The 25,336-nt window shown below is 35.8% G+C and overlaps 1 protein-coding gene across 12 annotated transcripts in view; it reads right to left on the minus strand.

The window, feature by feature from the left end:
* Nucleotides 1-25,336, minus strand: part of BPTF (bromodomain PHD finger transcription factor) — a 127,730-nt gene that overhangs the window by 43,529 nt on the left and 58,865 nt on the right. For all 12 annotated transcript variants that reach the window (XM_072939433.1, XM_072939432.1, XM_072939431.1 and 9 more), the window contains 7 exons: nt 24,096-24,283; nt 22,317-22,672; nt 21,692-21,823; nt 12,709-12,838; nt 11,296-11,434; nt 4,885-5,064; nt 1,551-3,861 (listed from right to left, as the gene is read on the minus strand). In XM_072939433.1, the coding sequence (XP_072795534.1) occupies nt 1,551-3,861; nt 4,885-5,064; nt 11,296-11,434; nt 12,709-12,838; nt 21,692-21,823; nt 22,317-22,672; nt 24,096-24,283 (3,436 nt within the window). The remainder of the gene's footprint in view (nt 1-1,550; nt 3,862-4,884; nt 5,065-11,295; nt 11,435-12,708; nt 12,839-21,691; nt 21,824-22,316; nt 22,673-24,095; nt 24,284-25,336) is intronic.

Here is a 25,336-nt window from a genome sequence, read left to right on the forward strand (position 1 = left end):
TCAGAGAAGAGTGCTTCCCAGTTGAGCCTACCTTCCATTTCAGAATAGGAAAGAGCAGAAAGGTCGGCCTCCACAACTGCCAGGTCACTCTACTTAAAGTATTTGTACACAGTAACTTTTCCAGTGGGAAAGAAGTTACCTGCAGGACAGTCAAGGATACATTTTGGGACCGCTCTCAATGAAGAAAGCAGAAAAGTGCAGAGTAATCCTACAAATCCATGAACTGTAATGGAGAGTTCCTTGATTCCCTGCAGGATTCTGCAAATCCTTCATTGCAGGCCCTGCAGAGAAATTGTACTTTTCAGCTGTCTCTATTGAATGTGTAATGGAGTGATGATATTTTATTTCAAATCAAAAGATGAGTTATTAAAAACTTGGTCAAACCAACTATGACTGGTCATTTAATTAATTCCTTTATAGAGAGTACTCATTTACATTCTTTTTTCATTAAAAAAAAACTAGTTAATATAAAGGAAACAAAAAAAGTATGATTTTTAACTTAAAGAAACTAGAACCATATTAAAGACACAGAAATGAAGCCTAAAGTGAAATGGAGTCTGCTCGGGAACTTGTCATTAACTTCAGGATCCTAGCAAAATCTAACTGCAACTAAGACCCTTCCTGGTTTCTGAGCATGTCTCACAGAACGCTTATGTTTTCAATGTTCATGTTCCATCCTCTTCAATCGTAAGGGCAAAAAGATAAAAAGACAAGGACATGAAAAAGGACAAAGCAAGGACAAATATGTGAAATGTGATACAGGAGATAAAGTAGTAGATTGGGATTTAGGAAAACCAGGCACTATTCCTAACTCAGTCCCTCTGTGGCCAGAGGCAAATTATTATGCATCTATAAAAGATAAGAATTTCTAAGATCCTTTCCCAACATAAAACTACGTGATCTTACAACTGCCAACACTACGTACTTATGATTCATCCCCAAAGCTTAATGCCCAGAAAATTTTAAATTAAGACTGTTTCTGGGTTTAAAAAAAAAATCTCTTAAGGAATCTCAGAGGTTACTTTTTCTCACAAAAACAACAGAGAACCTCAAAACAAATCATGCAAATAAATTACATCAGGAAGATTTCCACATTATAATGAACTTTGTGTGATATACAGGCATGTTTCCTATGTCTTATGTTTTTATGAATCACCTTGTAGAAATAAAATACAAACATTCCAGAAAGCTGGTGATTATCCAATTCTGTGATTATACCTCACTTTCAGAGCAAACACATGGCAGTAACTTGGGAAGGTTAGATCACAAAAACAACTATGTTTGACTTGTCTTGTGAAAAGTGAAGTTGAGTTTCATTTAAAAGATTCCCTTACACTGTCAGTCTTCAAACATTTTTCCCTAATTAAACTTTAGTACCTACCAGCTGGCCGAGTTAAAATCTCTCTGTACCTTATTTCCATTACTAACTTTGCCCATTAAATGCAGACCTTTCCCTGTCTTATTGCTATTATCTCATAAATGAGATATTCTTGTTAGATAATTTCTTTAAAAACTTTCTCCCTCCCCCAAATACGTTTTAAAGTACATACCTCCAAGTGATACCAAAGGTTGGTCTAGGAGAAGGATAAGGCCATATATCCAAGGCAGGCTTTGCATTGTAATTAAAATAAGGGACTTCTCGGATTCCTCCTTTCCTGGCCAACTTTTTTAAGTCATCATTAGGCAAGACAAAAATGCTCTTCTTGCTGCTCTTGGTGATAAACTTTCTGTATGACGGCAGAGCTGTACCCGAGCGAGTCTTCTTGGGTCTTGAAAATTTCATGAGTTTCACTTTGTCTCTTGTAGAATATTCTTTGCTCACAGTCATCGATGTTACCAGAGTGCCTCCTGCAGTGGTCAGCGAGTCTGTCACTGTTGTGGTGACCACAGTTTTGCTCTGCTCCTTCACAGAGATGATGTCCACACTGCTGCCTGTGCAGGGTGTGGAGAGCTTTGTTACCGTGGTAGTGGTGGTTGTGACAGTGGACGTGGCAGAATTTTCTGTGGAAGAGACCACAGTCTGCTTATCGCCTTTTGCTACCTTAATTACGGTCTTTGATTCTGTGGCCACTGTGGATGTCATGGTGGTGACTTCTGTGATGACTGTTTTTCTTTTAGACTCTCCATTGACATTTTCATCTTTGGTGGGCAGGCCATTTTCATCAATAAAGTCAGTACTGAGGTTAGATTCCTCTCCAGAAGTAATAATAGGTGATGGAGTAACTTTCTTAACTTCAGACGTTTCAATTTCCATATCTTCTACCTGACTGACTGAGCTGCTTTCTGGACAAGACGGCAGAGGCATGGCAGCTTGTGCACTTTCACACTCTTTGGCTGATGGCAGCATCTCTAGGTTATCCGTGTAGTTGCCGTCAGCATCTGAAGATCTCAGTGAACGTGATTTTGTTTCCAAGTTGTTTTTTTCATTAAAATCTTCCATGATGACATCACCATTCATGAATGGCTTTACAGAAGATTCTTTCACAGTCAAAGACTTAATATCCTTTTCGGGAATTATTTTATTTATATTATTAACTTTTGGTTCAACGTCACCACTTCCTACTTTACTCTCAGAGATTTCTTTCAAGCATTCACCTTTCAAATATACTTTAGGCTTATTATCTTTTCCATTTATTTGAAAGGTACTTGCTTTCTGGCCTTTCTTTTCAGACTCCCGGTTTTCATTATTCTTTTTGTCAGCAACACTTTTCAGATTTATTTGATCGACACATTTATTCACTGGTCTCTCCTCTAATTTCTGATCTTGACTTGGTTTTTTACCATTTGCTTCATTTACCTTGCCCTGCAGCCTGCTGTCACAGTTTCCAGTGGACTTATCTGAAACAAACTCACGCTTCAATGGTTCTAAGCCTTCAATACCTGGTTCTTGAGTTATTAACTGTTCAGAAATACTTTCATTGCTACTCTGAACAATCATATCTTCTTCACTGCTGTCTTGAATAGACATAGTATCAGAACTATTTTCCAAAGTGCTATTATATTCAGAGTCACATCCCAGTTTTCCTTCAAAGTCTATTGCTTTGGACAGAGATGGGATCTCTCTATCATCCGTACTTTTAGGTACTGATGGAAATAAAGGGCTCTGGGAAGGAGAGACAATGGTGTCGTTATCCTCCTGTATGAGTGGTTTTTTGTTTTTATAGATCAAAGTACCAATTTCATCTGCACTGGCCAGTTTAGAGTCATCAATGAGAAAATCACTTCCTTTTGCTTTTACCTTACTGGGCTCCTGGCCTTTACTGGCAGGTTCAGAGAGACTCTCTTCTATGTCATTTCGAACAGAATTTTGTTTCTGACAGTTTGTCTCTGGGCTCTGAATGGAGACATCATCTAACATTTGATCTTTTGAATAAGGTTTATTTGTTGTATAAGCAGGATCACTGATTCCAAGAACTGAGGAATCACTCTGTGAACATCCTCGGATCAAGTCTTCAGATTTATCGTTACTTGCATTAGAGCTTTCTTCTTGTCTAAGCAAGTCACTTTGACACTCTTCTTTTACTTTTGTTGTTACTGGTGACTCAGAGAGACTTTTCAAAGAACTTGTGCAAGTCTTTCCTATACCCTTAATTCCACCCTCCAATTTCATTTTTTCATGGCGTTGTTTTTCTTCCAGTGTAAACTGCTTAATTCTTCTTTCAAGAAGTCCATCTAGTTTGGATGATTTGATTTTCTTTTTATAACTAGTCCTTAGATGAAAACCCTCACTGACATTGACCACATCTACTTGAGAACTTTCCTGACAATTTATATGTGACTCTGTTTTCACATCATCATCGATTTCCATCGGTTCTTCCTTAAAGGATTTATCATGGTCAGAATCTAAAACTTCTTTCACATCTGTGAAACAAAGACATTTATATAAATGCAATTTTTAGATTGCATGAAATGTGGAATTCATGTTAATATTTTTATTTTAAAAAATACCAGTTTTTCTCACTTTTACACAGATCTTAACTATAAATCTCTATATGCTTAAAAGTTCCTGATATGATTAAAATAGGTCAATGGAACAGGCTAAATTTTATGAAAGGTTAAAAAACACACACATTCCAAATATTTTAATATTCTGATTTCTAGTATCTAAAACTGATGGAATGCCACAATGAAAAATTATGTAGTCTGTGATAGCTACTGTATATACCAATACTTTCATGTAAGATTTTGCAGAGTATTTTATGGTTATAAACAATTTTTCACAAAACACAATGGAAGTTCCTCAAAAGGCTGAACATAAAATTATCTCTTGATCCATCAATTCAACCCCTACATATTTACCAAGGGAAGTGAAAACATATGTCCACACAAGAACTTGTAGACAAATGTTTATATCAGCATATTATTCTTAATAGCCAAAAAGAAACCCCAAAGGTCCATCAACTGATGAACAGATGAACAAAATGTGACATATGGAATGTTATTTGTAAATAAAAAGGAATGAGGTCTTGATACATGCTACACCACGGAGGAACTTTGAAAACATGCAAGTGAAAGAAGCCAGACACAAAGGACCACATACTACATGCTTCCATTTACAGGGAATGTCCAAATACCCAAATCTACAGAGACAGAAGGCAGACTGGGATTTAGGGACGACTGGGGACTGACAGCTAGTGGGTATGAGGTTTCTTTTCCAGGGATGAAAATTTCCTAAAATGGAATGTGGTGATGGTTGAACAACTCTGTGAATATACTAAAAACCACTGAATTGTACACTTTAAGTGATGAATTATATGGCATATGAATTATGATCCAAAAGAGCTGTTATCAAAGAGACAATGCAGTACCTCTCCTCTCGTGTGAACTAGATCCAGTGAATTCTCATATCACCCCCAGGCTCCCTCGACCCTTGACTCTCCTTACCTTGGTCCTTTTTCTCAGTAATCTTTGAAATGTCCATTTCACTTTGGTCTGCTCCTTTCGCAGCATCTGAATCTTTTACCTCGCCTTTCTCAGAATCAGGCTCTGTTTTTATTTTTTTTGGACTTCGTGGACTTTTTCGTCTATCTGATTCATCCATATTTTCATCCATATTATTTTTAGCTAAAAAACAAGTATATAGTAATTACAACTATGTAAAACAGTAGCAACTTACTTTAATACCTCTAGTTCAGTGGAAATTATCAAGCATATTACAACAATTTATACTCTATTTTTTATTTAAAAAAACAAAAAGCACAAGTTGAGGATACTACATGCTTTCTTATATGCTCAGCTGACCTAAAGCACAGAAGGAATGACTACATTTTAGATATACTTCAGAAACGTTCACATATGAGACTATTTCAAACTGTTCTTTGGCTTCAGAAAGTCTGCATCAGTGGTTTCCAACGTATTTTGTATTACAGAACCATATCACAATTGGATAAACACTATGATCCCCTAACCCAAAAAAAAGTACACACACAAACTTTAATAATAAGAAAAATGTCAATGGATTCTTGGATAGCCTTGAATTTATCTATGAACTCCAAGTTAAGAACACTTAAGTCTGTATCACAGAATAAAGAAAATAACCAAATGCAATATGTAGGCTTGTTTGGACCTGATTTACTCCCAACAGCAAAAAGGCATCTCTGAGACAACTGGGGTAAATGGAATATGGACTGAGAATTAGATGACTAATATGTTAAATGTTGTCAACTTTGTTGAATGTGATAATGGTATGATGGTTATGGAAAAAAATGTCCACTTCAGACAGAGATATATACTGAACTACTTTTGGTAAGTAACATGATTTCAGGGATTTGCTTTAAGTTCAGGGGGAAAAAAGCCCAGGAAAAAAAGTGGGCAGAGACAATCGAAAGAAAAGTGATGGAATCTGATGACTGTTGAAGATGAATCCTGATTACATGGTAGTTCATTATTCTATTCTCTTTTACTTTAGTGTAGCTTCAAATTTTCCACAAGAAAAAAAAAATCAAACCCACAAAATAGAACTGTTGTCTAGATGAATCTTCCTGGGGCTTAGTGGCATTTCCTACTTTTCATTTTCTTCTTTGAACCCAAATATAGCAAGGTATACTTATTTCTTATTTAAATGAATGATTCCTTCCAGAAAGGTTTGGCTGAGGGAAGGGAAGAACGCAAAAAACACACTCATATCTGTTCAAGATAACAGGATACTGGTGAGAGAAGAAAAGGATCACAGGTAACAAAAAGGATAAAAAAAACCCTAAACTGATGTTCTCCTTATTGGATGCTTTATAGTTATTTCAGAACTGGGCAATATTTTTCTCATGGTTTCAAGTTGCTCAAAAAGAGCTTTGAAGCAATCAAAGAGGAAATAAAAAAATACTTCCAAAAATATTTTCAAAAAATACTTTCAAAAATACAAATGAAAATGAAAACACAACAATTCAAAACCTCTGGGACACAGCAAAAGCAGTTCTCAGAGGGAAGTTTATAGTGACACAAGCATACTTCAGGAAACAAGAAAAATCTCAAGTAAATAACCTAACCTTCCATCTAAGGCAGCTGGAGAAAGAAGAACAAACAAATCCCAAAGTTAGTAGAAGAAAAGAAATCATAAAGATGAGAGCAGAAATAAATGAAATAGAGACTAAAAAAACAATAGAAAAGATCAATGAAACTAAAAGCTGGTTCTCTGAAAAGATAAACAAAATTGATAATCCTTCAGTCAGACTCATCAAGAAAAAAAGGGAGAGGGCCCCAATTAACAAAATCAGAAATGAAAAAGAAGTTACAACTGACACCACAGAAATACAAGGAATCATAGGAGGCTACTGTGGTCAACTATACGCCAACAAAAATGACAACACAGAAGAAATGGACAATTTCTTAGAAAGGTACAATCTGCCAAAACTAAACTAGGAAGAAACAGACAATATGAATAGACCAATTACCAGCACTGAAACTGAATTCGTAATTAAAAACCTCCCAACAAACAAAAGTCCAGGACGAGATGGCTTCACAGGTGAATTCTACCAAACATTTAGAGAAGAGTTAACATCTATCCTTCTATTCCAAAAAATTGCAGAGGATGGAGTACTTCCAAACGCATTCTATGAGGCCATAATCACCCTAATACCAAAACCAGACAAGGATATCACAAAAAAAGAAAATTATAGGCCAATATCACTTATGAATATAGATGCAGAAATCCTCAACAAAATACTAGCAAATTGACTCCAACACTGCATTAAAAGGATCATACAACACGATCAAGTCGGATTTATCCCAGGGATGCAGGGATTTTTCAATATATGGAAATCAATCAATGTGATACACCACATTAACAAATTAAAGAATAAAAACCATGATACTCTCAACAGATGCAGAAAAAGCTTTTGATAAAATTCAATACCCACTTATGATTAAAACTCTCCAGAAAATGGGCATAGACAGAACATACCTCAACATAATAAAGGCTATATATGACAAACCTACAGCTAACATCATACTTAATGGGGAAAAGCTGAAAGCATCCCCTCTAAGATCAGGAACAAGACAAGGATGCCCACTCTCACCATTTTTATTCAATTAGTTCTGGAAGTCTTAGCCACAGCAATCAGAGAAGAAAAAGAAATAAAAGGAATCCAAATTGGAAACAAAAAAGTAAAACTGTCACTGTTTGCAGATGACATGATACTATACAAAGAAAACCCTAAAGAAGCAACCAGAAAACTTCTAGAACTCATCAACGAATATGGTTGCAGGGTACAAAATAAATATACAGAAATCAGCTGCATTTCTATACACTAACAATGAAAAGCAGAAAGGGAAATTAAGGAAACGATGCCATTTACCATCATGCCAAAAAGAATAAAATACCCGGGAATAAACCTACTCAAGGAGGCAAAAGACCTGTATGCCGAAAACTGTTAAGACATTGATGAAGGACATTGAAGACGACATAAACAAATGGAAAGATATAATGTGTTCTTGGATCGGAAGAATCAATATTGTTGAAATGGCCATACTAACCAAGGCAATTTACAGATTCAATGCAATCCCTATCAAGTTACCAACGACATTCTTCACCAAGGTGGAACAAAAAATGGTAAAATTTGTATGGAAACACAAAAGACCTCGAATAGCCAAAACAATCTTGAAAATGAATGGAGCTGGGGGAATCACACTCCCTGATTTCAGACTATACTGCAAAGCTACGGTAATCAAAACAGTATGGTACTGGCACAAAAACAGACACATAGATCAATGGAACAGGATAGAAAGTCCAGAAATAAACCCACGCAAGTATGGTCAATTAATCTATGACAAAGGAAGCAAGAATATACAATGGAGAAAAGACAGTCTCTTCAATAAGTGGTGCTGGGAAAACTGGACAGCTATCTGTGAAAGACTGAAAGTAGAACATTGTACACAAATAAACTCAAAATGGATTAAAGACCTAAATGTAAGATCAGATACTATAAAACTCCTAGAGGAAAACAGGCAGAACACTCGTGGACATACATTACAGCAATATATTTTTTGAACCAGCTCCTGGAGCATTGCAGTTAAAAGCAAAAATCAACAAATGGGATCTAATTAAACTTAAAAGCTTTTGCACAGCTAAAGATCCACCAACAAAACAAAAAGACAACTTACAGAATGGGAGAAAATATTTGCAAATGATGTGACTGACAAGGGACTAATTTCCAAAATATACAAACAGCTCATACACATTAATGTCAAAGAAAAAAGCAACCCAATCCAAAAATGGGCAGAAGACCTAAATAGCAATTCTCCAATGAAGACACAAGAATGGCAAATGGGCACATTAAACAATGCTCAGCATCGCTAATTGTCAGAGAAATGCAGATCAAAACTACAATGAGATATCACTTCACACCAGCCAGAATGGCCATCACTGAAAAGTCTACAAATGATAGATGCTGGAGAGGGTGTGGAGAAAAGGGAACCCTCCTAAATTGTTGGTGGGAGTGTAGACTGGTGCAGCCACTATGGAAGACAGCACGGACGTTGTTTAGAAAACTGAAAACAGACTTAACACGTGATCCAACAATCCCACTCCTGGGAATATATCCAGAGAAAAATGAAATTCAAAAAGACACATGCACCCCAATGTTCACAGCAGTACTATTTACAATAGCCAAGACATGAAAACAACCCAAATGTCCATCAATAGATGACTGGATAAAGAAGATGTGGTACATATATACAATGGGACACTACTCAGCCATAAAAAAGAATAAAATAATGCCATTTGCAGCAATACGGATGGACCAGAAGACTGTCATTCAAAGTGAAATGGGACAAAAGAGAAGGAAAAATGCCACATGACATCATTTATATGAAAAATCTAAAAAACAGTGACATTAATAATAAGGACACAAATGAACTAATTATTATTTTGATTTCTTGAATATGTATAAGCACATTTGACTGTCCTTATGATTGGATTACTGCATTCTGCTCATTTTTATTTTGTAGTTGGCTTTATTCCTTTGATAACTATGTAAGTTTAAAAAGCTGAAGATCTAATCTGTTCTTAGAAACATTAGTACATATATGAAAACAAAAAGTGCAGGATACTGTTTGTATGTATTTACATGCAATATAACGTGTATGTTTAGTCGAACAGTAATAATTCTACATAATAAAAGTGGGGGAAAAGAGAGCTTTATATTACTGTGGTAGCCCCATAGACAACTATAAAATGTCTGTTTCCCCCCCCATTTACAGTCTTCTTGACATAAAGAGTATTAACACATATCCTTTACTGAAGCTTATAAATTAACGTGCAAAGCAAATGCCTCTGGGATAGAATAGAGGTCAGATAAGGGACACACAGTCAGCAGCCAAAAAGTGAACACTCTGGTCTGGTGATGCTAAGTCAATTACTCCCTGAACTGCATTTCTCTGTTTCTCAACTTACCTGTGCCTCTATCAAATGATCAGATTAGATTAGCCATTATTATAGGGACTAATAGTTCTGAGGTTATAATCAGTATAACCCATATTGATTTATGTAAACAATATAAAAATATACTGTCACCTTCACTCTAATTCCTACTGTGTAGTTGAGCTACATAGGTCAAACCAGCAGAAACAATTAAAACAAAAGCCATCTGTAATTCTAACTACTACATGGGTAACTGGAGCAACAAAATGGGAATAAAGAATTATAACAACTTTTGGGAATTTATTATAATGGACATTTAGTTTGAATATAATCAGATAATGTAAGTGAATATTGAACATTTCTATTTAGCAAGTAGAAATAGTTACTAAGCATCTACTATATGCAAGCGGGGTAGGTATAGCTCAGTGGTAGAGCACATGCTTAGCATGCACGAGGTCCTGGGTTCAATCCCCAGTACCTCCATTAAAAAAAAAAAAATACTATATACAAGATACTGAGTTCCTAAAAACTAAATTCCAGTGAGTTTTATAAAATATGTATTTTTTTCTGCTAAAAGACAACTCAATGATAACTTTCCCACATTAACAGTTTCAAAAATCTACCAGTCTGTGTTTCACCAGAACCAATCACACGGAAGCCAAATCAGTTAGCTAGGCACATAGTACACAGTACTTATTTGGCACTGTAGCACATGCTTCACATGAAAGAACACATCACACCATAAATCAGCAAATCATTCTGCACCATGAACAGATCTGCTTCTGAAAATCGCTTGGATAAACAAAGGAGAGACAACATGGTAGAGAGCAAGGAGGAGACACAGGTTGTAGCCAGGAGTCTATCACCCGCTACCTGTGTGAGCTTCATTGCGTCACTTAACACCGTCATCTCATAATTTGTTCATGTAACATGAGTTTCAAAATATATGGTCTCTCAAAAAGGCAGTTCACCTCGAGAGTTCTGTGGTTCTAAATAAAATCATCAGCAGTAGCAAAAACTGAGTTAATACCTCATTTGTGTAATCGTGTCACGCAGGCCTTTACCGCTTTCTTTCTGGTTTTGTTATGTGTTACAATGCTGAGGCTACCCGATGTGATACCTCAAGATGTCAAGCAGTACTGAATTTAAGATCTGACAAAAACAATTAGGTGGCTGAGGGTTTTTTTCCTTTCTTTCTTTTTAATAAGCTCTAGACTGTAATTTTTTAAAGCTAAAATCCTAGGTATCAAAATCCTGTGAATAAAGGTAATTTAAACATTTTTAGAGTTTATAATTATTAAACTATATTAGTAATTTTGCACATTCTATTAAGAACTTCAGAAAAACACTTTTATCCAAAATGTAGTCAATATACTACAAATTTTTAATAAATAACACAAATCAGAAACAACTCCGCAGGAAAAATAACTTTAATTACTTACTTCCTTCTAACGGCCTTCTGTAATTCACATTAGTATTGCCTGGTAATTTAGGAACAAATCTATAAACGTGAGTTTTACTAATCCAACTCCAACCACCATATCCTGTTACTCTGTATTCCTCTCCTTTTTGTTTCCAAACCTGGTATAAATGAAAACATGCTGATTAAGTAAGAATGAGAATGTTTTATAAAGCACATGTGGTTTTATACATTTTTACCAAATAAAATCAACAATCAGGCAAATTAATTAAATCTAGCAATCAACTTTATTTTCAACAAGAATCAAAGATTTATGAAAAACCTTAATATGCCTTTCTAATACAAAAAACGTAAAACAATTTTACATTTCATAACAACTTCAACAATCTGGTCTAATGATCCACTTACATTCTACTAAGATAAAGCTATGCTTATAAAATTGCCAGAAAGATTTACTTAATTCCAACTATATTAATTAAAAGACTGACAAAAGTAACACAAAATTGTTAAGTGTTCAAAGTTGCAGATTCAAGGTTTCAGAAATGTACCACTCAGCCATAAAACATAAAATAATGTCACGTGCAGCAATATGGATGGACCTGGAGACTGTCATTCTAAGTGAAGTTGAGTCAGAAAGGATAAGAAAAATACCATATATATTCACTTGTATGTGGAATCTAAAAAAAAAACACATGAACTTATTTACAAAACAGGAACAGACTCACAGACACAGAAAACAAAACTTATGGTAACCAGTGGGGGAAGGAATAAATTGGGAGTTCGAGATTTGCGCATACTAACCACTATATATAAAATAGACAAACAACAAAGTCCTACTGTATAGCACAGGGAAATATATTCAATATTCTGTAGTAACCTATAATGAAAAAGAATATGATTCTAAGTGAAGCAAGCCAGAAAGAGAAAGAAAAATACCATATGAGATCACTCATATGTGGAATTAAAAAAAAAAAAAGAACATAAATACAAAACAGAAACAGACTCACAGACATAGAATACAAACTTGTGGTTGCTAAGGGGGTGGGGGGTGGGAAGGGACAGACTGGGATTTTAAAATGTAGAATAGATAAAAAAAGATTATACTGTATAGCACAGGGAAATATATATAAGATCTTGTGGTAGCTCACAGCAAAAAAAAAAATGTGACGATGAATATATGTATGTTCACGTATAACTGAAAAACTGTGCCCTACACTGGAATTTGACACAACATTGTAAAATGACTATTACTCAATAAAAAAATGTTAAAAAGAAAGAAAAAATATGAAAATGAAAATATATATGTATATGTATGACTGAACTATTATGCTGTACATCAGAAACTGATACGTTATAAACTACAATAAAACAAACAAAACACACGCACATATACAAGAAATGCCTAACACAATTTAAAAGATTATAATAAAATTACCTGATGTTTAACTGGAAACGTATATTTTACCCATGTAGCTTGTTGCATGGTTTCTTCCTCTTCTTGTTTTTTCTCTTTTTTTTTTACTTTTTCCTTTTCCTCTCTTTCAATTGATGTCATCCTGTGTAACCTAAAAGTACATGGATAGAAAGACAGAATACATTTAACCTTGAAAAATAAACAAAGGTAAAAATATCATACTGAAAATTAAGAAGACAAAAATAAAGAATGGTCAGCTATAATCCCACAACCCAGATAGCCCAAACTCACAAAAATAAATAGATGTACAATTCCATAATAGGAAAAATCAAAAAGTACAAAAAAGTGAAAACAAAACATTCCCATATGCTTCTCCGTAAGAAACATACTCACTTACAACTTATTCCTAAAACATTTCATGCGTGCACCAACATTGTATTTACATAAAAGGGATATTACATTACAAATACAACTACACACTTTTTCATCGATGAGTAACTGCATTAGGAGATCTTTCCATATGAGAAGATAAAAGTATTCTTTAAAAAGACACATTATTTCCTTTCCCTAAAAGACCAACAAGTTCCCAAACTTTTATTTTATCAAGCAACATTTCTAATTCTAGCCAGCACTCAGGATTTTACAGCCTTCACAGGGTCCACTAACACAGAACTCAGGACCAAGTAGCATGTGTCTTCCTACAACCACAGAGAACGGGGCTCACGGGGCTCCTTTTTGGGTGAGGGGAAGGACTGGGCAGGAAGGACCACACTGACTATGCATTAATCATTAGGCACAGGACATAGACCACACTTTTTTTTTCAGGCAGGAAGATACATTACTGCACCCACCAGCAAGGAGATGGGCAGGCCCGGTGAGGTTCTACTTCAAGGTGACTAGTCTACATTTTTGTGAACGGGAATATGTCCCTTAAACGGGAACCTAACCAAAACTTACGAAGGAGCTCCTGTCTGTAAGAGCCCCAGTGGGAGAACTGTTTTTATCACACCCGACCCAGACGTAGCCCATTTTAAACGCACAGCTACACGGAAAGAATAAAGAGATCTTTTGTTAACTTGGGGGAGGGGCCGGTGCTAGAAAGGTATGAGAGGAGATTCAATTCTTTTTATCCCCATCTCTCCACCAAAAACATCCTCTGTCTGTCCATTTATCTCCAAGTTTTTTTAAAAAAGCTTTGTGTCCCTGTGAGTACAGGACCGTAGAATCTAACATCTCCCAGGCTGAGAGCTCATATCTGTTAACTGCACACAAAGAGTATAGCAAAGTTCTTCATTCTCCCACAACTTGGGAGAAGAGGAAAGGAATGGATTCTCACTGGGCACTACTCAGACTCAAATACCATAGACCTGTCACCACTCCTGGAATCAGGCAATGGGGCAAGCTCTGTAGGCACAGCATGGTGGATGACCTGACAGCCTCAGCTCACCAGGGTCAAGAGGGAGTGACTGAGCCAGGACCAAGTAGTACTTCTCAACAGAGTTTTTGTGGGCTCAGCTTCAAACACCCAAAGCCAGGTCCGGCACAGCAACTTTGCTGATGGTGGCCAGGAACAGAGCACTGTGTGGGGAGCACACCAGTGCAGTGACACTCTGGGAACTCACGGCTAAGCTGGGCACTCAGTTTGTGCTCTTGGTGTTTGCCCGGGAAACAGGTCCACTTTCATCACCAAATACAAAGGCTTCACTTTGTTGAGGATGCCAGGCCAGTGTGGGGAGTACTGTAGCTAATCTGGGATGTTAGCTATCCCAGAGTAAATTCTATTGTTCTCACTACCTCCAAGACAATCCTGATGAGAAAAAGCAGCAAGAAAAGTGAGCTCTGAAGGAGTTCAATCCCACTTGGTTGAGCAGAAATCTCGGCTACTGCTAGCAGCCTGGAGGCCCCAGGAAGGAAGTTCCATTGCGCTGGTACCACACAGCCTCCAGATGCTGCTCTGTGTTGGCGGGCGCACCAGGTGGCAGGTGTTTCCACGCGCCCCAAGTCAACAGAGAGCCGGACCAGGAGTGTGGACTGAGCCTCTACTCTGTTCCTGTTTGTCCTCCACGTGGTGCACAGGGTTTTGTTGTGTTTCTGTTCCTATTACAAACAAAGCTACAGGAAACAATGGTTTATGTCTGTCTTGGTAAACTTGAGGAGTATCTCTTTATGTTTCCCAGTGGTACAACAGAGTCCAAAGACTATTATACTTAAAATGCCAACAAATGGTGCCCAACTGCTCTTCAGAACCGTACACTTCACACTGCCATCAACTATAAAGCCACCCTGCTTTCCCACACCTTCACTCAAGTCAGTACGAAACTTCCAAATTATTACCCCAGTTAAGAGATAAGAAATACTGTATCGTTGTTTTGATTTACATTTCTTTAATTATGAGAGAAGTAACCATTTTTTTAATGTCTACTGGCCTTTCATATTTATTTTGCTGCCAAATGCCTGTTCAAATCCTTTGTCTTGTCTGTAATGGACTATTAGTCCTTTTCATTTATAAAAGGTCTTTTTCATTTAATAAAAGGAAATTTTCCATTTGTAGCGCAAATTTTTTTCCTCAGTTTGTCATCTGTCTTTTGAGTTTGATTATAATATTATTTTTCCACTCAGAACTTTAAATACATATATCCACTTTTTTCCTCTATGGCATCTGGCCTTTACATCTGTTTGAAAAGAAAGTATCACAACAAAAACATAAATTAATCCATGCTTTCTTAAGTTTTTTTTGTTATTGTTTTTAAGAGTATTAAAAAAAATTTTTTTTAAATCCTCGTTTATTTGAATGTTTTGGCCGAGGCAGAAATCCGGATGGCATGCTCCCTCCTTCCTTCTCCGACAGGCAGTGCTGTCAGAGCAGATGCCCTCATGGGTTCAGGTCTTTTTCCGGATTCTGTTTGATTCCACTGCTCTACTTCTTCTGTAGCACAAATTTATTCTGATTATTGTGCTTCAAAACACATTTTAATACCTATCTGCTTTATTTTCTATTACCTATTTCCCATTTCTTGCATTAATTTTTCTAGGTGAAATATTAGTATCATTTTTGTCAAACCCCCTGCCCCGCCCCCAAAGAGGAAAACTCCTACTCACAATATAAATGATTATTAATTCTAATAGACGAATTAATATACTGCATGGCATCTTTAGAAAATGTAATATACATGCCTAAGCATGTGAGGTGTCTTTTCTTTTACTCGAAGTATCCTTATATCTTTAGTAAAGTTAATGATGATTTATTTACATAATCCTGAATATTTCTTGTCACATTTATTCTTGGTTGTTTGACGTGTTTTATTGTTGCTGGGACATTTTCTTCATTATAATTTTTAAAAATATGTATTGTAACCAGGTTAAGAAACAGAAACTTACCAATATCCATTACATCCAAAGCTAGGGTGTCCCACCCCCAGGTAGTCATGATCTTGACTACTGTGTTCTCATTTCCTCGCTTTTCTTTACAGTTTTACCATCTATGTGTGCATCCCAACCAGTATAAAGTTTGGCTTTTGAAAACTCAATAGCAAGAATAAAACTAGCGGCACAAGCAAGAGCAATATTGTCATTATCAAAAGAAGGGTCACAGGAAAAAATAAACTTGTCTCTAGATCACAGTTTACAAGTTAAGAAACCTCTTACGATGAAATCAGAGGGCAAGGGCATAAGCAAGGCCCAGAAGACAGTGGGCTCACCACTCTCAGGCTACCTGGCAGGACTGCGTGTGAACAAGTGCAGCCCAGAGACGGACTCTGAAGTGGGCTGCACTGCACCTCCTGCTTTCCTGCCTTTCGAGGATTCTATGGTGTCACAGGTGGAAATTCTTAGTTCTCCTGCGCTGACTTGGGATTTGGCCTTCTTGGGTAGGAGACCATCCGTCCACCTGCAGTACTGCTTCACAGTCTTACTGGTGCTGTATTCTCTGTTGTTCCCCTTGTCCCTGTGGGTTTATGCTTTGAAGAAATCCCTTTGTCACAGTTTTGGTAAGTTCAGCAGGGAGCAAAACTAAACGTGTTTACTCAATTTGTTATTTTAACTCAGAAATCCCACTGAATTTTTTGTCATGGTTACTGTTTGTATGTATGACACCTATTCCTCAGTATGGTGGCCACCTTATTTAATTTTCATATTATTTTATAATTTTTTGGTTAGTCTTCTTAGGTCTTCTGTAATTCGATCAACTACACAGAATTGTTCCTACATTTACTAATATATACACATTTTATTTCACTTGGTAAAATTCATTAAATAATACTTTTAAGAAAAGTTAAAAGATAGCAGTAACAGTAGGCATCCTAAATGTTAATAGGAATGCTTCAAGAGTTCAATCAAAAAGCATGATGGGGAGAGGGTATAGCTCAAGAGGTACAGCGCATGCTCAGCATGCTCAAGGTCTTGGGTTCAACCCCCAGTGCCTCCATTTAAAAAAATAATTAAATAAATACATCTATTTAACTCCCACTTTCCGCAAAAAAAAAAAAGTGTGATGGTTTGATTTGAAACACAGCTTTACAAAAAAACAGCCATTCATCTATATCTATTTAATTAAGTTTTTTTAAAACAAAGAATTAATAATGGACTTATATCTTCTCAATAAAGAAATACCTCCTCGACATTTAATGAGATAATTAGTTTTCTTTCTTTGACTTCTTAAAATAGCATGGTATTAATAATCTCCTGAGAATAGACAAATCTTCCACACTTAGGGGGATCCAATTTAGTAATGATTTATTATTCTTTTTATTTACTTCTGAATATATTTGCTAATGTTTCATTTAAGATTTCTTGAATATGCTTCTATTTGCTATTAATTATTAATCAATGATAAATATTTACAAAGGAGACAGGGCCATAATTTTCTATTTATCTACTTCTATTTATCAAGTTTTATACTAACAGAAATAACAATGCACAAGATTTCCTTCTTTTTCTATTTTATGTAACAGTTTAAATAGAACTATCTGTTTCCTAAAATTTGAAGAACTTCCTTATGAAATCATCTGGTCCTGCCCATCTCCTTACTGACAGATGCAGTAACAGCCTTCAAACTGAACCTGAAATCCTTTTCCTGCCTGAGAATAGAGCATGGCCTATGCCCTACTGTCCAATGGCTGGGGTCAGCGGGGTTCCTCCTCCCCAACCCTTGCCCCACCCAAGAGGAGGAGCCCAGTAAGACACTTTCCCTACGGACGTAGGAAGCCTGAATACTATGTTAGTGGACTCTGAAGGCGTAAAATCTCCAGTATCAGTGAGAGAGAATCAGAAACAACGTTTGGTGTGTCCCCCCTTTTTATTCTTGATACTGGTTATTTGTTCTTTGTCCTTCTCCTCTTTCCTGATAATCTCATCAGAGGTTTGTAAGTTATACTAGTATCTAAGGTACGACTGCTTACTATTTCATCAAATATTTAGTATCTAGTATTTGTCAATATTTCCTTCCTTTGGTTTCACTCCTTGAGATGCATGCCTAGCTAATTAATCTGCAGTTTTTCTTTTTCAGTATAAGCGTTGAAAGCTTACCAATTTTCCCTGGGCAGTCTTTAGTTGCATCCCACAAATTTCAATTCATGTCGTATTCTCGTGAACAGTCATTCAAAATGTTTTCTAGTTTCCATTATGATTTTCCTTTGATCATTTATTTATTTAAAAGTGTATTTCTTAAGTGTCAAGCATACAGCCCTTGTCTTTCTTTAAACTTTTACCACCAATGTCTACATCCTTAAACAATATTATAAGATTATATTAGCTAGCATAGAAGCTTTTAAACTTTATATACACAGACTCATACTACATGTATTTTTTAGGAAAAGAACTGTTTTACTGTGTTACACATTTCTGAGATTCAATCTCACTGACTCACGTTGCTCTAGTTTTTTTTACTGCTATATAGCAGTCTATTAAAGAGCCACACCAATTTAAACATGCCTGACTATGGGCATTTAGGGATTATTACCAATTTCACCACACTATAAGAAACATCTTTTTTACATGACTCCTCACATATAGACATAAGATTTCGCTCAGGTATTAAGTGAGGAATAGAATTGCATTCTCAACTTTTATTTTTAAGAAATTGTTTTCTAAAATGGTTATAGCACTTAGCTCTTTTATCAACAATGTATCAGAATTCCCTCCCTATTATATCACAAATTTTTCACAATTTAATGGATATGAAATAATAGCCCCTACTTTTAATGTGCTTTCCCCCACCTTAAAAGGGAGGTTAAACATCTTTTCATGTTTCTTGGCTATTTGTGTCTCCTCTTCTCTGAATTATGTTTATACCTCTGGTCTTCTTTTCTACTAATTGGTTTGATTTTTTTTCGTACTAAACTATAGAAGTTCTTGAATATACTGTGTATACTAGCCCTTTTTGATTCTATTAAAATAAAATAATAAAAATACCTTCAACCAGTCTATGATTCAGTCTTTCAGGATGATACACTATTATGAAACTCAGAAAACAATCCACTATTTACTGATAGATACATAGGTAATAAAACTACACAGTAAAAGGAAGGGTGTGACAAAACATAAATGTAAAAATTATGATTATCTCTCCAGAAAGGCAAAGTGATGTGAATGGAAAGTAGATACAATGATAATGCTATTTTCATACCGGGTGGTGAATTCACAGGTGTTCATTTTATTATTATCTATTATAGCTTATATATTACATGCAATCTTATGTATTACATATTAAACACAAAGAAGGTCATTTGCAGTATATGCAGACACACAGATATACACATGTACATGCATTCAAATCTGATAGATAATATTCTTATAAACGAAGAAATAAACATACCCGCCTTAGGTACGTTTGGGGAGATACTGAATGAATTAGGAAGGAGAGAAAACAATCAGAAGAAAGAAAAAAGGAAGGAAGTATAAAGGGAACAGGGGGAGAAAGAAGGAAAGAGAGGCAAGGAAGGAAGGGAATGGAGAGGAGGAGGGAGGAAGGAGAGAACCTTTGCTCTAGTGTTATAAAGACAATCTCTTAATTTTCTTCTTAGAGTTTTAAAAGTTTTGATTTTCACATTTAGAAGTTACTGGTCTATTTGCTTATTCCACAGTGTTACAGCTGCCAAGTAAGTTCTGTTACGTGTGAGGGCAAATCCTTCTGCACCTTGTCCTTCAAATTTACCTTTTCTGTTATTGCCCTTTTCCATATACGTTTTTCAACTATCTTGTGAAATTCTATATAAAGGCCAACTACGTTATTAAAGTGATTGTACTCTGTGTATTGACATGAGGGAAACTGACACTTTCAAGACACTGAGACTTCCTATACATGGACATGAGATATATTTCCATTTATTTAAGTATTCTTTAATGTTTTTCAACAAAGACTTTATTACCACTTTTTCAAAAAAGATCCTGCTGTCAAATCTTTACTACTGAATATCACAATAAGCAAACATTTTATGAATAAAATATTTGGTTGAATTTCTAGATATTTCCTTAGGGTCAAGTCTTAGAAGACTGTCACCTAAATGTGTGTGACCACAGTAGTGCCAAAAGTGGAAGTCTTTATATTAACTTCTAATTTTCCTGAATCATAGTCTCTAATTTTTAAAAATTCAGAGTATTCTATTTGATCTCATCATATTTTTTAAAAAAAGTTCTTTCATACATATTACTAGATGTGTAATACTAATACAATTCATGATATAATTTTATAACTCTTGTAACATGTTTAAGACTAGTCATAATGAAAAACCAGGAAGGGGGGGGAACCTGATGTTTTTACAAAACCTGAATTGCATCTTTCATTAGAATGTTTAATATTTAGAAACAAATTTATAAAAGGCATGATTTAGTCACTTCAGTTACATTTGAGTCCTAGAGTTTTCTTTGGCAACATGTAGCTTAGTTTTAGCTCTCAAAGTGTTGATCTCTGCCATCAGAGACCACCAACACAAGTTTCAGGATGAGCACTGAATAGGAGAATGTTGTGACAGAACAGTTTGGGGCAAGTCTGGAGGTAAAGGCAAGAACGAAAAACAGAAACACAGGCCTCCCATCTGCCTCTGACTCTCCCCTTGCTCTCCCTGCCAGAGAAATGACAACAGTGAGGACAATAAAGGTGTGCCACCCTCTAGCTCCCCTCTCCCGGGGCACACTGTCCATAGCACCTTAACTTAACCCTGTTTTCTTTAACCCCAGGAGAATCAAGTCTATTCTGTTTGTGGAAGCTTCTATTGGTAGTAGCATTACATTCAAAATAGGAGGGAGAAAGGAGAGAGAAAAAAGTATCCATTATATTAATGGAGGGAAACACTACAGAAAACTGAGAGCAACCCTTGGCAGATGACAAATATTTAGTAGGCGTATTAACTTTTCTTGAAAATTTTTCATAAGATAAAACACAGAGGTAGAAGGCAACACAAAATACATTCATATAAAAAAAAAATTGCAGCAGTATACCTTTGGAGTGGGCCCTGGAGAGGGGAAGGGAAGGTAAGACTGTTTCTTATTTTTCACATTGAATAATAATTTTTTTTTACCATAAGCTTGTATTATTTTTTGTAATAATAACTTTTTAAAGATTAAAGTTAAAAAAAAAAAACTCCATTAGGGCTAAAAAGTAGGCTCAAATCACAACACTTCTCTCTTTTGCTAACCATCTGCTAAAGTCACACAGATCAGCATGATCCCTGGCCAGACACTCAACTCTAAATAAATCAGATGCTTAGCACATTCTAGAATAAATATTCAAAAAATATGAGCATTCTTCCTATTCAATAAAAATGTTTTTTATTTTAGAAACTACTTTTAAGTTTCATATACCTGATCTTTTTTGATCTTCATTACAACCCTATATCATAAATAAGAACTAATGTTCATTTATGTTTACATCTTATAGAGGAGGAAAATGAAGTCAAGAAGAGTTAAGTCTTTAATACGGCCTTCTAAACAGATTAACTTTCATTATTCATAGACTAACATTCCCAGAGGGAGTCTAACACACCATTCGCAAGGCTCAGAATTCACTTACCTGGTATGTCCTAAAGATTCCCGCCATATTGGTAGCATCACAACTGGCTTAACTGCACACTCCAAAATAGCTAATGCCAATGCAAATTCTCTGGGTTTGCTGCACATCTGAACAGCCTTGATCCAATTCGCCCTATATTTCAGAAGGAAAAAAAAAAAGAACAAGACTTCACCTTGTTGATCTTAAATTAAAAGCACAAGAGTTGTGATTTATGATGACTTCATCTTACAGGGCATATGTTTCTAGGCTAAACAGGTATAAAATAAACTGCTACTGGAAGTCTCTATCTCATAGAATAATTGATTTTGAACAATGAAAGGAATCCCAGCAGTCAGTTAGTCCTCCAATTCCTTAGACCTTCTATAATGTTCTGGAACTTTGTCTGCCCTCCACCTGGTTCCAGGAACAAAGACTCCACTTCCCAGAAACATATCAAATATAGCTAATAATGCTGGCTCAGGAACTTTGCAAGTACGTTCATATCCCTAATATCCCCAGTGTTTTGCTAACTAAACTGACTTCATTCAATTCATTAATAATGACAGTTTAAAGAGTGCAGCTGCAATAATCATTTTATAAATATTTACTATACTCACAGCAATAAATAACCTTTAGCTTCGTTTACCTGTGTGAAGCCCAATTGGGATGAAGAAAGGATGAAGGGATATTGTTTTCCAGTTGGGTGATAGTCAGTCTCAGAGTAGATATGGTAAGAACTTTGGACCCATGGACAGAACCATTCCATTTGAACTCCCCAGCTGGAGTCAGACAGAATTTATGTGCAAGATGTCTTCTCTTATCATGGTCTTCTCTGTGCTGGTGCTTATTCAAAGCAAATGAATTGGTGGAGTACTGATTGTGGTAGACGCGGTATTTCCCTTCTTGACCCAACTTAAAATAATTGTTGATATTTCCCTTCATGACCACTTCCTTTTTGGTGCTCAACCGTGAAATTTCTCCTTGAGAGTTAACTACCAGTACCTGACCAATAAAATTAAAATATTCCATTATTCATATCAAATATGTACATTTGATCAACTATCTTTTAATATCGTAATTTATCATTCGAAATAAGTTAAGATACATCTTATGACTAAACTTTTGAAGTTTAAAAGCTAAAGCGAATTGTTTATAAACAACCAAGATACGCCTGCAAAAAGAAAGAAAACTAATCTAATAAAGCGCCTATTATACATCAGACATTATTAAGTACTTTCATGTATCTCAAATAAACACATGAACTAAATGTGTAGTATGTAAATTGCTTGCCAATCATTATTTTTAGCTTATAATATATACGAGTTAGGGACAAAAGAGGGCATTACATGTACTATTCCCCCAAAAATATATTCCTAAAAATACCTTTTCTTCTGCTCCTTTTATCTTTCCAGCTTAAGATGAGAGCCCGTGGACACAGTGAAATAGTGTTTCAAACAGCTGATTCCAACCCTTTAGTGGACTGTGAAATCCATAGTGGGCCTTATTCAGCTTTTTAAAAATGAAATATAATACAATAGACTAGAGGAGAAAAGAAAATACCAGAGTGCTTCCTACTTAGTAAGGTAAAATACTATTTCAGGGAACTTTTGAATGTGTGTACTGGGTTGCTCTGAAAAGTGTCCAACTGAGGGTCAGGGTGAAAAAGCAGCTTGAAAGCTGCTGCCTTAAAGCCGAGTCCATGATGGTAAAGACACTGTATACTGCACTTCTACCCTGCAAATAATTCTCAAATCTGAGAGACACAATTGTGACCATTATTCTATCACTACGGCTGTCTGGGTTACCAAATGCTCAGTCTTTTGTTCATAATCCGAGCTGAGGTGCTGTGCTGTTCTACACACTGTAACTGCCGTCAAGGGGCAGTCCCATCCTTTACCTGCAGGCTCACTGAAAATGATCATAGCTAGCACTGAGCATGAAGTCCTTAATAAAACCCACAAAGAGCCCACTCCTTCCCATACGTTGGAAAAAAAAAAAAGGCCTCTCGCTCTTAAGAATTACATACAATAAAATTAACCATGGGGTAAGGAAATATATCACCCACTTAACAGCATTTCTATGCATGGACTGAAATGTGGGTTGACAACTATACTTATTTGCTTGTTTTGGGGAGGAGGTAATTAGGTTTATTTACTTATTTATTTTAACGGAGGTGCTGGGAACTGAACCCAGGACCTCATGTGTGCTAAGCATGTGCTCTACCACTGAGCTACACCCTCCCCACTGACCATACTTATCATGATACGAACCTAACACTTTCAATCTTGTTACCCACCACGCTCTTGGAAGTCAAGAAAATACAGTTCATAAGTAATCTACAAACTTCCTGCCCTGATTTTTAAGGTACAATAAATAAAATTATTTTACATTCCAGAGGATTTTGTTTCAAACAGAAAGAACACACCTCTTTGCCCTCCTTAAATAATTTATTTGCTTCATGGGCTGCGGCTGCCACCTGTTGGCTCTTCAGCTGACTAAGTTTGCTGTCTGGATTCCGTAACCGGGTGATGATTCGAGTTGAACCAGATGCTCCTCTTCCACCTCCAGGAGACTCACTTATTTCCCCATTAGACTTCTCTGATTTGAAATCACCTGTTACCAAATAAAAAGTCAAAAGTAACTGCTAACAGTAGGTAAACTATATATAGTAATAACACGCTACTTATCCAAAACTACTATCTGGTGGACATCTAAGATCCAGAAAATAAACAGAAAAAGTCCTTGAACAGCCAAAAAAATGTATTAATTCTTAAAGGTTTTACTCAGAAGAAAGTATATAGAATTCTACTGTGAATCATTTATTATTTTACAGAAAATTCAAACATGCCAGGTTACCTGTTTCAAAGTTCATTTACCAAAAAAGAGAAAGGGTTGCTACAAATTTGCAAGTAACAGACATAATAACTCAAAAAGCACACTAATAAAATGTTGCCTTATATATTCATATGGATTTCTGTATTAAAAGTAAAGGATATAATTAATTTTAGAAAGATTTCTATTGAAATTTTATTTAAACACCTAATAGTTTAAAGCTTATAAACATAAATGCCAAGTGAATTTTCTCTTAAGGAAACTATCTGTGTGTGCAAGTAACTGTACATGTGAAAATCAACTGCATTAGTTTTGTTTCTAACATAATAAAGGTCTCTCACATTTTCACAGGATTTCAATTTTTAAAAGTGGTGGATTTCACTGCCAAGAAGCAATTTCTGTTTTTTCATGAATCTCACTTCAGCTGAAAACTTCTATACATTCTAAAACTACTGCATCTCTGTCCAATTTCCATTGGCCAGATAGTTGAACAGGATCTCATTTTTCTTTTTTAATGTAAAGCTTTTAAAAACTAAGACAGTGTGGCACTGGCAAATGAAAAACCAAACAGAAAATTTTACTGTTACATATTATAAAAATGACATTTTGAGTAGAGGAAACAATTAAACTGTGGAAAATGGCTACCAATTTTGAAAAATGTAAAAGTTAAGACAATACAGGAAACATCTATTAACTTTATGTGTTCAACACCCCTTCTTTACTCTGGGGAGATAACTCTCCCCCCACCTCAATCATGTGACCCTGCTAGGGCTGCAAATCAAGAATCTTGTCCACAGTGACTTTTCCAGGACTGGCTATGTGGTCCAAGCCAAC

The sequence above is a fragment of the Vicugna pacos genome, chromosome 16, assembly GCF_048564905.1.
Source record: "Vicugna pacos chromosome 16, VicPac4, whole genome shotgun sequence".
Classification (NCBI taxonomy): domain Eukaryota; kingdom Metazoa; phylum Chordata; class Mammalia; order Artiodactyla; family Camelidae; genus Vicugna; species Vicugna pacos.